The following is a 15806-nucleotide window of genomic DNA, read 5'->3' on the forward strand; positions in this document are numbered from 1 at the left end:
ATATGGTGTTAACAGAAGGAAATTGAAAGATATATCCAAAGGAAAAACTTGTGGTATTTGTTTCGAAGAAGTTATCAGCAAAAATAAGGGTTCGAATAAATTTGGCATTCTTCCAAATTGCAAACACTGTTTTTGTTTTTCATGTATCAAAATGTGGAGAAGTTCCGTACATTTCGAAGATAAAGTGACTAAAAGTTGTCCTGAATGCCGCATCAATTCCATTTACGTATATAAAAATTCCTTTTGGGTGGACAGTGAAGACAAAGAAAAATTTATAGCAGACAGAAATAAGAAATTGGCCAATATTAATTGTAAATATTTTCGCGGAGGCAAAGGAGTATGTAGGCTTGGTAGCAAATGCTTATTTCGTCATGTTAAATATCCTGGTTTTGGACAAAATAGAGAAGAGTCCCACATCCACAATGATGATGATGACAGCAGTAGCAGCATAATTAGACTTATGTTGTTTGAAAATAGTTTAACAGATGAGGATTATCAATTTGAAGACAGCGATAGTGATATTGAATTAGAAGCTTTCTATTTACTTGATGAAATTCTATAGCATCAGAAATTTATCTTGTTAACAAATCAGAGTGTAATATATACTTCAGTTTCTTTCTGTATTGAAACAATTCGTTCGAATCACAATAAATTGCAAGAGATATTTGAGGGAGAATTTTTTCAAACGCATATGTTTATATTACTTCAAAGACAAACTTGTTATCACAGAACACTAGGAGCATAAAGAATTTTCTGTGTTTAGGATCTGAGGAGGCTGCGCACAACTACAACTCCAACATTTTATGTTCTGTGACTCCAACAACATTCATGTTGTTGTCTATGGCTGTATTTGAATCAGAATCAGACGACGAAAGAAATGGAATCCGGCGATATAACTGATTCTTTAAAATCCATCATTATTAATTTGACTGATAAACCAGAAGATGAGAGTATTGCACAAGAATGTTTTCGTTTTCTGATTCAGTTCAACAAAAATCTTGAGGAGGATGAGATAAGCCAAATATCATTGGGTATCTATTTATGTTCCTGCAAGAAAAAGGATAATATTATCTTTATTAAACCTTTTAGATAACTACTTACTTTTCATATTCAATAAGGAATATGGCATAAGTCGATTTTTGAGAATTGTACTTCCCAAAAATACATTCAGTAAAGCAAAGCTACAGTGCTTGAAATTATATTATTTATTGGTTAACAATTTCTCAATGAAAATGGAAAAATATTTCCCAGAAATGAATGAAGAGTGTCTCATGATATTGAAAAATTATTGTACCACCTCAGATGAAAAAGTTAAAGCTTTAACACTGTTATATATAATGTTGGAAAAAATTAATATTAATTTCAAATTCACTAATGACTATTTAAGTCTCTATAAGACGCTTCATCATTGTCGGGATTTGAAGTTTGGTGAATCTAGTAAGTTGAAATGATTTTAGCTCTTTCCACTTGATGAATGCAAACCCTCATTTTAGTCTCTGAGAAGATTTACGAGTGTTTGGGCTTGTATGTTGAACGGCTAGATTATACTCTGAAGCCAGAAGATGCCAGAAATTTACTAAATCATATATTATTTAAAATTAAAGAAGAAATGTCGAGTATTTCTTATTCCAAGAAATTAGTGGCTGGACTTTTCACAAGCTTAAAACATATCCAGACTAGAGTTTCTTTTGATCATATAGATAAGAGACATATTGATGAATTATATGTTATTATAAAAAAATTATCAAAAGATGCTTTTCACAATAAAATAAAAATAACTTGCAGAGGTGAGATGGTTCAATTATATATTGGATTTCAAATAGTCATCATTTGAAAAACACTTGAAAACGTTAATATGTATTTCAGCTGCTTTGCTATTTCTACAGAGGAATGTATCCCTATTTAATGATAAATTATTCTTGGATCACAAATTTTGGCATGATACACTTCTAAAATGGATACATACCTTGGGAGCTGAGGAAAAGAAAATAGCCAGCCAAGTAATTCTTTGTATATATATTTGTGTATCTGGGCAATTGATGAGAGAAAAGAAACAAGAACACACAGTTATATTAAAGGTGGAATCAAATCATCACAATATTTTTTTTTTCACTGTAATTAATGACAATATTTTAGAATTATCTTGGTGGATTTCGTCAGATGTTGGATAAAGAGACAAGCAGTACTCTAGAGAAACAAACATGCATACATGGAATCAGAATATTTTTCAAATCTGCTTCCTCTTTACTGAGCGCCACAGACATTTCTAATTTTTCTTTGAAACTTCTGCATGCTTTTAGGATCACTTACGTTGTAGATCAGGAAAATTTCACATCAGACGAGTGGTCCCTGCTTCCTGATTATATACCAATGATTACCAGTGTCATAATTGTGAAAGGAATAGACAAAGAAGGACTTTTATTGCTGAAACAAAGTCTCATATTGTTGCTAAAGCATTATTCCTGTATTCCCATTCTGAACAGAATCAAGGTTAATGAAGCCTTTTTAGTAACACTCCAGATGGTTATGTCTTATGACTTTTTTGATTCTTTTCTGGGCGATTTGATTTATCATGGTGTAATATGGAGTTGTTCCCACCAGCATATAGCAGAACTTGATAAGGACACTCAGGAGGTACTGAAAATTATGTATTTAAAAAAAAAATTCCGATTTTCCGAATTTTCTCACAAGCAAACGGCAATTGACCAGATGTTCTTCTGTGCAATATTTCATTAATGAAAAAATTTTTGTTTGATTCAAAATCTTTCAGAAAGCCTTATACAGTTATACTTCAATGTGTAATTTTCAGATAGTAACAGTATTAAATTACTTTCCTTTCTGGAAAGACATACTAAATTCAGATCTGAAAAATAACAGTGAAGACAACAAAATGAATATCGAAGAAAGAAGATTGATGACTGCACTGATAGTGAAAAACTTGATTGCCACCTTATTCATTTGCATTAATAAGTTGGACATCACAATAACATACAAACAGTGTTACTCAACTTGCATGAAGCAGTCAGTTGAGATGAACAAGAAGAATGATTATGTGATATTTTTGAATATTGTCGATTTTTATGAACAAGTATTCCTTTTTATAAAACCTCAATTTCTTCATAAATATATCGGAAGGTTACTAAATTTTTTCATGGGACATTCCCTTGAATACCCATTGATCAGCGGGTTTTATAGATTACTAGCAATTTGTCTAAGGATTGCCTCTGAATTGAGCTATTTCAATCAGACTGGTGAGTATTGAACAAATTGTGTGTTATCTGTAATATCTAATAATTTCTAATAAATTGATTCAAGTTTCTTTTTTTTATGAAATATTGGATAAAATAAGGAAATGGAGAATTTTTTGAGGGCTTATCAATATATATGCAATATTTCTTGGCCACCATAGGCCAGTATGAAGGTGAATTACTGATATCTTGCTTGAAAGTTTTACTAGAATGTCCTGCGAATTTAATTGAAGAAATGCTACCTGCCTGCATTCCCGCTTTCATAACGATCTTCTCGATTGGCAGACACTATTTACCAGTAGCTGACCTTGGGATTCAAACCTTAGAGAACTGGCAAAAGAGTATAAAGCAAGATCTTTTGGAAGATTTTGTTGGAAAAATAGTGGACAAACTCGGTCCCTTTTTGAGAAGTAAATCGCTGGCATATTTGGCACCAGAAATAAGAAAACCCATTAAATACAACAGAGCGTTGAGAAAAAGAAAAATGGTATTTGAAATTGAACCAGAGCTAATAAAACTGCAGAGGAAGATGGTGAGATTCTTGGGAAGACAAACCACTTCAGTTTGTGAGAAATTATTGGATGGTCAAAGAATAGTGACTGACGTGTGGAGCGACGCCCAGCATTTGAAATTTACTCTGTCTTTTCCTGATATGAAACTGGATATTTTCTTAGATCAAATGATTCCACCGGTTGTAGAACTGGCACTTTATTGTACAGATCGAAAGACAAGAGTGATAGCATGCGAATTATTGCAGGGATTGGTGATTCTGTTTCTCGGAATTTGTAAGTTCGACTTGGAAATTCTACATTCATAGATTTTCCCATCTTAAAGTCCAAGCTATGATGACTAATCGATTGACAAAATCCTAAAGAGTATGCTTTTAGCTAAACAAATCACCGACAAGGAGGAAAGGGAATTGGGAGGTGTGATGAAAAAATCCACTTCAGCGATATTGGAACTTGGCTGTGATCCCGATGAAGTAGTCAGGGGTTTATTTGAACCGCTTATTTTGCAGATGATCCATTGGTATTCCACCCCTTACAAGTCTGCAAAATATCATACAGCAATTATTTTAGAAGCTCTTACTGTAGGTGACCTTATTTCTTGTTTTATCATCGATAAATCGATTTTTTTCTGCAGGAAGGAGTATGTTGTACTACAAATCCAAATGTTAGGTCCTTTTCTGGTAAATGCATAGGGGAATTTGTTAAATGGACCATAAAGCAATCTACAGAAGCATCCTTACAACAAAATCCCTTAAACGTCAAAATCTTGATTAGGAAAATGAGGTTTCTTAGCACCCATCCAGAACAATTCAAGAAATTAGGTGCCGCAATAATGTTCAACAACTTTTACATTTTTCTCAGAGAGGAGAAAAGTCTTCTGAATATATTTTGGATTGAAATTTTTGAAATATTCATTTCTTCGTTACATTTTATTGAAAATAATTTCGAAAACAGGCTCATTATTTCAGAAGTTAACATAGCTTTGAAACACTTACAGAGGGGTTTTGTGGAAAAAGCATGTCTCTTTAGAACAAAAGATGAAAAACGTAGAAAACCACATGGATTCGAAGGCACAACTTGTATCGACATAATGAAATTTCTACTCGGAAATGTAAGGTCCAGAAACTCTTTATGCAGAGAAAAAAGTGCCGAATTATTTTCCTCCCTTTTACCCTATTTTTCCTCTATGGAATATTTTCATAATATACAAAACGATCCTTCGTACTGGTTGAAAACTACCAGTGAAATAAGCACTAACATTGAGTTAACGGAGTTAAATAAAATAACAGACTTATTTCAATGGATGTCTGAATTACAAAGAGGACTGGACGGATTGATATTTTTCTTAGAAAACGCAAAGGTGATAAATCAAAACCTGAATGATGCTGATGTTGTTCAAAGTATATGTTACTACTTAAAATTTGTGGCAACAAGAAGCATTGAAGAAATTATTGAATCTGCCAATGAAAAACAAATGGTAATAAGTGTAATCGACAAAAGGACTTTTAAAAATGAAAAAAAATTGATCGATAGGAAATTCTTAATTTTTTCACATCGTGTTCTGAATAAAAATTGCGAAATTGAACATTTGTGGAATAGAGAGCTGTGGTCCTTCATAGTACATTTGTTGTTTGATCTAAGAGATGATGTGCTAGAAGAAGATAATAACAAGAAACAGTTGGAGTGTTTTTTGAAATGTGCAATCCATAAGCTTCCAGAAGAAAAGCGTGAGGAATTGAAAGAGCATTTGATATTTCACATAAAGAATAATTTTTCTGATGATTTAGAATTGAACTCCCCCATCAGTGTCAAGCAGAAAAAGATCATTTATGGGATGATTATTTTAAAGAACTGCGGCTATGATGAAATTTATAATTTCAGTTCCTTATATCCGCAAATTTTGCAAAAGTTTATCAGGAAGTGCCTCCTCAAGAGTTGCAAGAATGAAATGCTCTACTTGAACGAAGAAGAATTGTATTATTACAACATGGTTTGGAAATTTAGCTTACAGAATGAGTTCAAAGAATTTGTGTATTATTTATTCCATACAGATAAAGTGGAAGATCAAGAAGAAAGGGGAAAAGTATCCATTGGTTCATTCCTTCTAAACAATTTCGAGGATGTTATAATTCCAAAATTAATAGAAAATTTTGATCAATTTTTGAAGTTGTCTACTAGCAGTGAGGAATTTACTTCTGATTGCATTCTGTATATAAAAAGGATATTGATGTACATTTCCCGATTCAAAGGAAACATTTCCTGGCCTGCTGCAGTTTCGAAAAAAATTGAAGACAACTGGAAATATTTAAGAAATTTCTTGAGCAGAGATTTTTCTAGCCTGCTGGAAGGCTTAGAACTGATCGAGTCGTTGAATTCTATAGGGAAATCAAATTTCCTTACTTCTTCTTCCATTTTGATAATATTAGAGAACAATGAATTTATATCTTTTCAAAATCCTTTTCAGCCAAAATTGCAAGTTTTAGAATTTCTTTTCAAACATTTAGATTCAACTACTGAGGAGAAATATTCTGCAACTTTAAGGTGAATTCAGAACATTATCCTAGATCTATATAAACAGTGGAACCTGGATGACTCAAAACTTGAATTAAAAATACGAATTTTCTTATTCAAGTTGGATTTTTGTTGTATGATGGCTTGAATTTTGGGCAATTTAGACCTTGTAAAGAACTGAAAATTTTAAATCTTTGTTAATTCCAAACCCTTGCTAAACTGAAAAATAATTAAGTCGAAATATTTATTATTTCTTTTATAATAAAAGGAATAATTTATTGGGGTTTGTACCGTTGCAATCATAATATAATATATAAATTTGTTTCATCCAGCTTCAATCATAAATAACAACACAGTTATTTCCCCGGAAAAAATTTATTTAAATTTGAATTTTCAGAGCTGTAATAAATCAAATCGTAACAGAGATTTCTCAAGAAAAAGACAGAAATGCACAAAATTTATGTTTAATAAAAATCAGCAAATTGTATCAAACGCTTGGAGAAAGCAGGTCCATATTATTATTTGAACTTGTTATCAACCTCTTCTTGAAGTTTACTGATTTTGGACAATACGTCAAAGATGTAATCATTCTAAAAACATATGTAAAGAGGCTCTCAGAAAAAGATCAGCTGGAAATTATGACAACGCTAGTGAATGAATTGAAGAATCCGACATATTCAACAGATTTAAAAATGAAGCTAGGGAAAGATATTTTGGTAACAGTGTTTCAGAATACTTCTCTAGAAGCATTTCAACTTTATTTCTTGGATAACATAGAATCGATTTTGAAGGAATTGAAAAATCAATTATCCGAAGATAATCTTGCTATCAAGATAATCAACTTTGTACTAGTGGAAATTCTATTTGCAAGAGTCTCTATTGGAAAAGACAACGAAATAAACCAACAGTTGCAGATGGCTGCCTTACCTGGAAATACTTCAGACTATAAAGAACTAATGCGAAGTTTCTTGAAGTGCACATTAAGCACTTTTCGAGAAAATATTAGTGTTACAACAAAAAACGAAGAATTGCTACGAATTTGCCGTTGTCACTGTTATAATACATTGGTAAGTATGTCAAAATTTGTAACTTAAAGTGAATTCTATTGGTAAAAATAGTGTGGCACTAGATGAAAATTATTCTATAGAGAGTAAATTGCATTAAATTTTTTAGGTATCTATTGCGGTGAATAGCTTGAATGACCCCAATTTCCATGTGAAATTATTCACAAGAATCGAGGGAAAGGAGGATATTTTGTGGAGAAACCTGGTGGATCTGAAGAAATCTTATGGATTTGAGAAAGATTTCAACAGTCTTCCTCAGAAAAAGAAAGTGTTTGTTAACATAAAAAAAGCATCACTGGGAGAGCCATCTTCTATTGATATCCAAACAAAGATATTGAGATCCCAAAGGATATTCAATAGTTCACTGGGTGAAGATATCACCAAACATGACTTGAACAATGTTGCTCTTAGAACAGAACCTTCTTCAGAAATCAAGGGTGGAATTGCAGAAATCGAAATGGATTTCATCCAAGTTAACGATCATGAGTGTATGGCTACAATTTGCGCACTTATCAATCATTTGGCAGAAACAAGTTTCTTCAATATCGAAAATGAGCCTCCTGAACTTCCACTTTGCCTTAAAGGTATTTTGCTTTGAATTTTTATTAAATTATGTGTAATTTTACATGAAAATTATTCAAATGATTTTTCACTCTCAAATTGCAAATGATTACAATAATAATAATATCTGAGATATCTCGGATAAATAAACGTTCTTCTGGAGAGGAGTGTGAAATTTGCAAGACAGAAGTTATCTTCATAAATAGGACCTATGGGGGGCACTTACGTCCATGCATAGGTTTGTCCACATTCAAAGTATAACAAAAGTTCATATACAAATTTATTTTTCTCATATCTTGTTGGTTTAAATGAAAGGCACTCTGGATAAAAAATTTCCGTTCGCAGGATTAAGGAATGTACTTCTTCATGAGACTACCCCAGTGAATGTTAGAATATTCTTGGTTAAAATAATTGAAAACACTTCCCACATTTTCAGTAATTATTCAAAGTGGTTTCTCACACCAATAATGAAGTTTATTGTTGATAAATGTGCCGGAGATGAAATGAATTTTTTCATAACAGATTTGGTAAGGAAACATCTTTATTATACACTTAATCAACTGTTTTTGATGAATGATTGAAATATTCAATTAGGGTTAAAGAATAATTATGACTTATTGTTGGAGAGAATTCATCAACTGAATTTTCAGGTGGTAATGTTGGCGAATTGGTCTGAAAAATCCCAACCTCAGGATGATTTGGAGCAAGATCTAGCAATGAAAGTAATAGAATTCTTATTTGATAAATTATCTACCGATCGAAGGGACATCTTCAAGTACAACCTGGAGCTTATTGGAATATTGTTGGAGGCGTGGAAAACCACCATGTCCATCTCTAGGTCTTTCCTCATGAGTGTGTTAACATCCTCAAAAAGCGAGGAAACAGATAAAGAAATTCAATTCCTATCTCTGCTCTTACACAATAATTTGTTCATTTTTGAAGCAGATATTATTTCAGACTTTCTAACATTTGTTGGTAAACGATTGAATTCTTCTAAGAAAGCAATTTATATGCCCTGTTCGGAAATGTTGGGGATATTCCTCAGACTATGGAAAGAGAAAAATGTCTTTGGAAATTATGAAGATTTAGGGATCGAATCGATAATGAGTAGAATTTGGGAAACCGATAAAGACAAGGGCGGATTTATTCTTGAAGGAATATCAATTCATAATCCCGAATTTCTTCAGGAGAAACATATCATAAGATTGATGAGCAGATTTGCCTCCGTTATACCTAATTCTCAATATATCTTTTTGAAAGTGATGCTACGGGCAACATCGGTACTTGAATCTGTAAACGAATTCAAGACGGAGAAATGGGAAGAATATATAAACAGCGAATCTTCCGACGTTCAAATTGGTACCTTGAGTTTGATCCAAAAGACCATAAGCATATTAGAGAATGAACCTTCTTTCCGTACTATCATTGCAGCAGTTTGCGAGAAGGCAAACAGTCCAAATGAATTGTGCAAAAAACTAGCATATGAAATTGTGATTGATATTTGCTCTGATCATTTGAAAAATCCCTCCAAGTTTTCCAACGTGATGGATATCTGTAAGGATGTCCTAATGGATGGTTTAGCAGAGGAAAATCAAGAACTGTTGCAAACCATCAGAAACTTTTGGATAAATTCTAATATTTTGTCGAATAACTTAAGTGAAAGATTCATACAATGCTTTTCCTCAATTTATAAACCTAAGAACGAGGATAAAGTTTTAGGAACTGGAATGAATTTTCTGTTGAGTTCGCTGAAACTCGATCAAGATTTTAATAAATTATTATTCGATCATCCCCTCGAGGATTGCGATTTTGAGGATTACGAATTGAGCGTCAATCACCTCACTCAACATCCTTACGAAGTGCCCATGTTTGCAGAAACGTTCCTCGATAGTCCAATCGTTAAAACTGAAAACCAGTTCAAGTTTGGAGAAATGCGAGCCACACAAGAGGATTTCACCTTTTCTTTGACCATTCCTTCCAAGCAGGATCAAGTTATTTCGCAGTTTTTGTCCTCTCAGAGTAGTCTTTTTCTGGAAACGCAAACCTTCCCTGGTAATATGGATAATTTCAAGGATCCAAATAAACATTTGAAACATAAGATATTGAAGAGACGATTTCTAAAAAGCAAAGCGAAAATATCTGATTATTTTGCCAACAGTGAAGTAAAGTCGAAAGTTCAAAAGGTCCAGAACAGAGCTAAAAAGGCGAAAGAGAGAGATAGACAGGTATGCATCACACGCAAGTATAGAAAAGGGGACTTTCCAGACATACAAATACCACTTTCCTCAATTATCGAACCCCTTCAAAAATTGGCAACGGTAAGTTTTTTTTTTTCTACATCAACTAAAACAAGTATAGTACTGAAGTTTTCCCATAAGAATGAAGATTCTATTTGATCATATTAAAAAAATTAAAATCCATAATAATTTAAGGCATTGATGTGATTCAGAAACTGAAGAGTTATACTATTTCCACATTTATTTTTTTTTTAGCATTCATTTTCACAACAAACCTTTCACGTCAAATTTATATTTCAGGAGAATTCTGATATCGCCAAATTATTATATTTCAACTTATTTGAAAACCTCAAAGAGAAGATGAGCAGTGTAAACTGGTTGGATTTAACTGAAATAATTGCAACCATATTTAAAACTTCTTCAGAATTCAACTCGAACCTGTTGCGAACATTGATGGATTTTATAATAGCCTCGAAATCGAAAATAAAACTGGATCCTTATTTAATTGTAGAGTGTTGTTTGTCTAGTTCGTTAGTTTCAACTGGCACTTTGATAATCGAGAATTATTTGATGCATATGGATGAAGCAGAGCCTCTGCCAAAAAAAGTCAAGGGTGTAAATACTTCTGATGAATGTATTCATTGGATAAAACTGGCTGAGTAAGTTGCAAATAGTTTTTTTTGGAAAGAATGATAAAATTCATCCAATCAATGTGTTATTACGAATCGTTTATTTTTTTATATTTCTAGACTATACAAAGAATTGAATGAGTGGGATGTAGTATGTTCCATATTCCAAAACAAAGTTCCGTGTGATGATATCGTTAAAAAAGCCATTTCTACTGACCACAAAAAATTGTGGGCTCAAGCGAAAGATTTATATCGCGAAGTTTTAGAGAAAGATATGAATGAAAATAATAGAGACTTTTACTATGAAGCGTATTTTAGATGTTTCGCTAATATGGGACAGTGGAAGAAAATTTCAGACACTATAAAATTGACAGAAGGCCCTTCCTGTTGGGACAACATGTGGGAAGAAGACTGGAAGCGAAAAAAATTATTACCTTGGTATATAACAGCGGAGGTGAACGATATGCTGTTTAAGGAGGAACTTAGTGTGGATTTTCTGGGGACTATCAATAAGGCGCTTTGCGAAAACAGCAGAGCTGGTTATCTAAAATCTGCTTTTCCAGAGCATATAGCGATGATGTGGATGCTGAACGAGGATCTTGACGCCGCCGAAATGTATTTGAGGAGTTCCATAGACTCTTTCTTGAGCCAGTGGCAGGTTTTAGATCCCATGTTTCGTAGCGTACGCTTCAAGAAAATTCTAAAACTTCGTAGATGTACAACAATTTATGAGTTCATCGATATTTATCGCATGTTTGGTTCTATAGAGATTGAGAAAATCTTTGGTTTTCTAGAAATACTTTGGTCTAATACACATTACGCGCCTTCTTATCCAACAATGCTTCAAGAAATCGATATTCTGTATTACAAACAATTTTTAAGTGAGTAGAAATGAATATATATATTTATATTATACATGCCTATCTGAAATTGTTGTTGATTGATTGAATAAGGTTTTATTTCGATTTTTCATTCTTTTTTTTTAATGTACATTCTACAGGCTTGATCCATTCTAAAATATCATCACTCGAGGATATGGAATCTAATTCGTATATCGAAAGAATAAATGATTGGAAACTGAAATTAGATCTGGGATTGGTTGATGCAGCTTTGGGAGAAAACAACTTTTATTTGGCTAGGAAGTACCTGGAATCACACAGAAACCACGAAGGAGTAGATATGTATCTGGCCAAAATGACGTTCATAAAATCTTGTTACACAAAAAATCCGTCGGATACTTTGGGAATTATTGTTAAATCACTGGATATGTTAGAAGGTATCCATTTATTCAAAATTTTATAAAACTGAGTGTTGATGTCTAACCATATTATATAAACAAAAATTTTCCCTAGATCTCTCGAACAAGGAAAAGAATAAAGAATCTCTTCTCAAAATTCATTTGACTGTCTTCGAAATATTAGGAGAACTCTCAAAAGTTCTCGATAGCAGTGAAAAAATTCCAGATAACTTGAACGAAAAACTAGAACGAATAATAGGCCACCATGTGCTGAAATCGAAAGGATTCCAAGATTATGGAGCAACTAGAATATATCAATTTCTAGAAGAATACGATTCAGAGGAAATCAGTGTTACTACTATGTCAGATGCTTACCTCAAAGTCTCCTATTATATGATAGAAAAACAAAACATCGATGTAGACATTCTGAACAAGATGGTACTGCGCTCAATGAAACTTGGGTTGGCTGAAGCTAGACAGTTATTTCCCATTCTTTTACAACAGGAAAATCTGGGAACTTTGTATAAATCCGTGTTTGAACATGAAGTATGTGTTTACAATATAACGGTTTTTCCCTTTAGAAAAGCCACGTGATATTTTGTAAATTTTTCATCTCATTTAACTTTCAGAGTACATCTGTGCCAACCTGGATGTTCCTCAATTGGATTCCTCAGCTATTGGCCAATATGAATTCTGAAACTATTTATGCTATAGATTCAATAATAATGAGAATAGCAGAAAATTATCCCCAAGCTATAATGTATCCTTATAGGCTTAGTCGAGAGACTTTCAATACCGATAATATTTATCTGTCTGGGATTGTGGAAAGGTGAATTCTTTTATTTGGAGAAAATGATATAATAATTTTCGTTTTTCTCTAGAATGGATAGTTTGTTGTTGAATGAAGATTTCGATAGATTTCTGAAAGCAGTTGGAAACGTATGTTTACCTGAAAAAAAATTAGTTCATTACGTAGATAAAATAAGGAAAAATATAGGAAACTCAGAAGAACTAGAAAATATTCGAAATTTCATCCTATCAGAATTTTACGGAGAACAAATTGATTTTAATAACCCCAAATGCTTGTATGGCAATGTTTTCAAAAGAATAAGGGACTTTAAAAAATACTTTCAAGAGTTCAAAAGTACGTATCTATATGTCTGTATCTTCGGTGGTAAAGCATAAATGAATGATTCCTAGGTGATCGGGTGTTGAATGACATGGAAGAGCTATCTATTAAACTGAAAAACATGGGAAAACCAAAAAGCCTATTACTCAAAGACTGCAGTCCATGGTTAGCCAATTTTTCCTCAACAGAGGTGCAGATGGAGTTTGAAATTCCAGGACAATATAATGGAAAAACAATGCCCTTACCACAGTATCACATAAAAATATACAAGTTTCATCCGGAAGTCTCTGTAATGAATTCCCTTAGGAAACCTATCAAATTCACAATTTTGGGAAACAATACAAAGGAATATTCATATTTGGTAAAATTTGGAGAAGATATAAGGCAAGATCAAAGAATCGAACAGTTGTTCGATCTTATGAATGATATATTTCGAAAAAATTATTCTCAACAATTTTCTCTGGAAACCTTTGAGGTAAGAATTAATTCACGGTCTATCTCTGAAGTGAATGCTTTCTGCCTATCAAATAAATAAATATCCAAGCTTGATTTTATTCTAAGTTCATATAATTTCTTAGCACTTAATATATCTTTCTTAATGCTGCCAATGGACTTTGTAAGACAATATTTTATAGGTCATTCCATTAACCACAAGTCTGGGTATTATAAGGTGGATAGACAAAACCATTATGATGGAAACTTTCATGAAACGTGCAAGCAATAAGGCAAATTCCCTTGATGCACCTACGATTGAATATTCCAGATTTATTTTCTCATCTAAAAAAGGTGTCAACAATAATATGGAGGCATATGGTGAGAGCGCCAAAGTATATGACAGAAATAAAGTAATTTCGAAATATCAGAGAGCAGTGAACGAAATCGATAAGGATATTTTAAGGTGCTTATGATTCTTAGATTGAAATTAATTTCATCCTCAAACTCAAAGAGTCTCGAGTACTCATAGCCACTTTGTTTGGTGCTGTTGTGAGTCTTTCATTCCGTGGTCATTCCAGGAAAGCCTTTTGGAACTTGAGCACCAGCACTGAAAGCTTCATAGCTTTACGTCACAATTTCATGCGCAGCTACGCAGTCATGTGTGTGGCACATTGGATTCTTGGGATTGGAGATCGCAATCTGAGCAACACCCTCATTAGTTTGGAAGACGGTCACGTGATAGGCATCGATTTCGGTTATGCTTTTGGCACGGCAACACAAATGCTTCCAGTGCCAGAATTGATTCCCTTCAGATTGACTCCTCAAATTGTCAGTTTCATGGAGCCTTTGGGAGTGATGGGTCATTTTAGGTAAAAGTGTCTTAGCTTTTTTCAGCTAAAAATGACTTTATGAACTAGTATTGATAATTTACATTTGTGAACTTCAGGGAATCCATGATAAACACGATGAAATGCCTCAAAGAGTACAAGAAGTTACTTGTAGCAACAATGAGCGTGTTCATAAAGGAGCCCTCTTTGGATTGGTTAGAAATACCAAAATTGCATCAAGAAAGTGATATCACCAACTCAGATTGGTTTCCATATCGCAAAATAAATCAAGTAAAACGAAAATTGGACGGCATAAATTCCACAGAGATCGTGATAGAAGACCTGAAAGATGGACAAGTGAAAGAATATGCGAATATTTACTGCAAATTGGTCAGCGGCATGCCTGAATATGATTATAGAGCTCAGATAGCTAGGAGTGGTTTGTCTGTCGAACAACAAGTTGACTGTCTAATTGATCAAGCAAGGGACTATAATTTACTTGGAAGGGCATACGTAGGTTTGAGACCATGGGTATAATTTTTTTTTTTTTAGATATATTTCACCTTGTAATTTGATATTGCTGTTGTGGCATATAAAAACGCAAAATTGCAAGATCTCTTGTATATTTCTGGATATAAACAATTTTTTACACTTTTATAAAATATTTACAATTCAATACAATAATAAAAAGATTATCAGATCAGTCAAATAAATTAAATCAATAAAAAGTAACTACATAACGATTTCCAAACTAAAAATAGTTTGTTATATTTAAAGAGACTGGTTTAACAATGATTATTGTTTGATGATTTTTATTTAACCTTAATTATGATTTATAAAGTCTTGCTAAAAATAAAACCAAATTTCGGTTTCACTGATCTTGGTCTTTTTTCATTAAGCATTTGATATCTGAATTGAAAATTGTTGATCGTTTCAAGATTGGAATATAGTAAATGCAAACTCTATATTAAGAACAACATTTTCAATTCAACATCTGAAAACAATAATAATGTGATGAGCATTCTTATTTATCACAATTGGGCCTATCACAAGAAAATTGCCAATATGTAAAATATTTAATAACAAAAAAAAAATATTTGGAAATAAAAAACATATTTGCAAAATTCCTCAAAAAATATACTAATACGACCAGCATCAGTTTTATGAGCTCAAATGTTAATGAAGAGAGCTTTCATTCCTATTTTAATATAGAAACATTTCCATGATTTTGAGTTCAAAGCAATGAATACTGAATTATTTTCTAAACTAAAGGATCTACATATATATAATTGCTTTTGAAAACGAAACAAATAGTATTGAATTTTTATCACAGGCATATACAATTTAGCTGAATAACTCATGACTCGTTGCACCAATATATCAACAAGAAATGTAGACTCAGCATATATGTATATAAAT

At 32.7% G+C, this 15806-nt stretch overlaps 1 protein-coding gene across 2 annotated transcripts; it reads left to right on the forward strand.

The window, feature by feature from the left end:
- Positions 1–815: 815 nt before the first annotated feature.
- On the forward strand, positions 816–15796 carry LOC123315388 (DNA-dependent protein kinase catalytic subunit-like). Of its 2 annotated transcripts, none has more exons than XM_044901057.1 (23): positions 816–1031; positions 1090–1437; positions 1494–1787; positions 1867–2078; positions 2137–2634; positions 2810–3251; positions 3350–4033; positions 4136–4338; positions 4392–6298; positions 6666–7335; positions 7442–7916; positions 8239–8420; positions 8544–10211; positions 10431–10789; positions 10880–11640; positions 11760–12035; positions 12112–12542; positions 12626–12825; positions 12878–13140; positions 13197–13600; positions 13761–14023; positions 14139–14429; positions 14507–15796. In XM_044901057.1, exons 1-23 carry the CDS (start codon positions 878–880, stop codon positions 14922–14924), a joined length of 11403 nt encoding a protein of 3800 aa, XP_044756992.1. In that variant the 5' UTR covers positions 816–877; the 3' UTR covers positions 14925–15796. The 2 variants fall into 2 exon arrangements, with proteins under 2 accessions (XP_044756992.1, XP_044756993.1); XM_044901058.1 differs by having other exon boundaries at positions 819–1031; positions 3449–4033.
- Positions 15797–15806: the final 10 nt, after the last annotated feature.

This window comes from Coccinella septempunctata, chromosome 6 (genome assembly GCF_907165205.1).
Source record: "Coccinella septempunctata chromosome 6, icCocSept1.1, whole genome shotgun sequence".
Classification (NCBI taxonomy): domain Eukaryota; kingdom Metazoa; phylum Arthropoda; class Insecta; order Coleoptera; family Coccinellidae; genus Coccinella; species Coccinella septempunctata.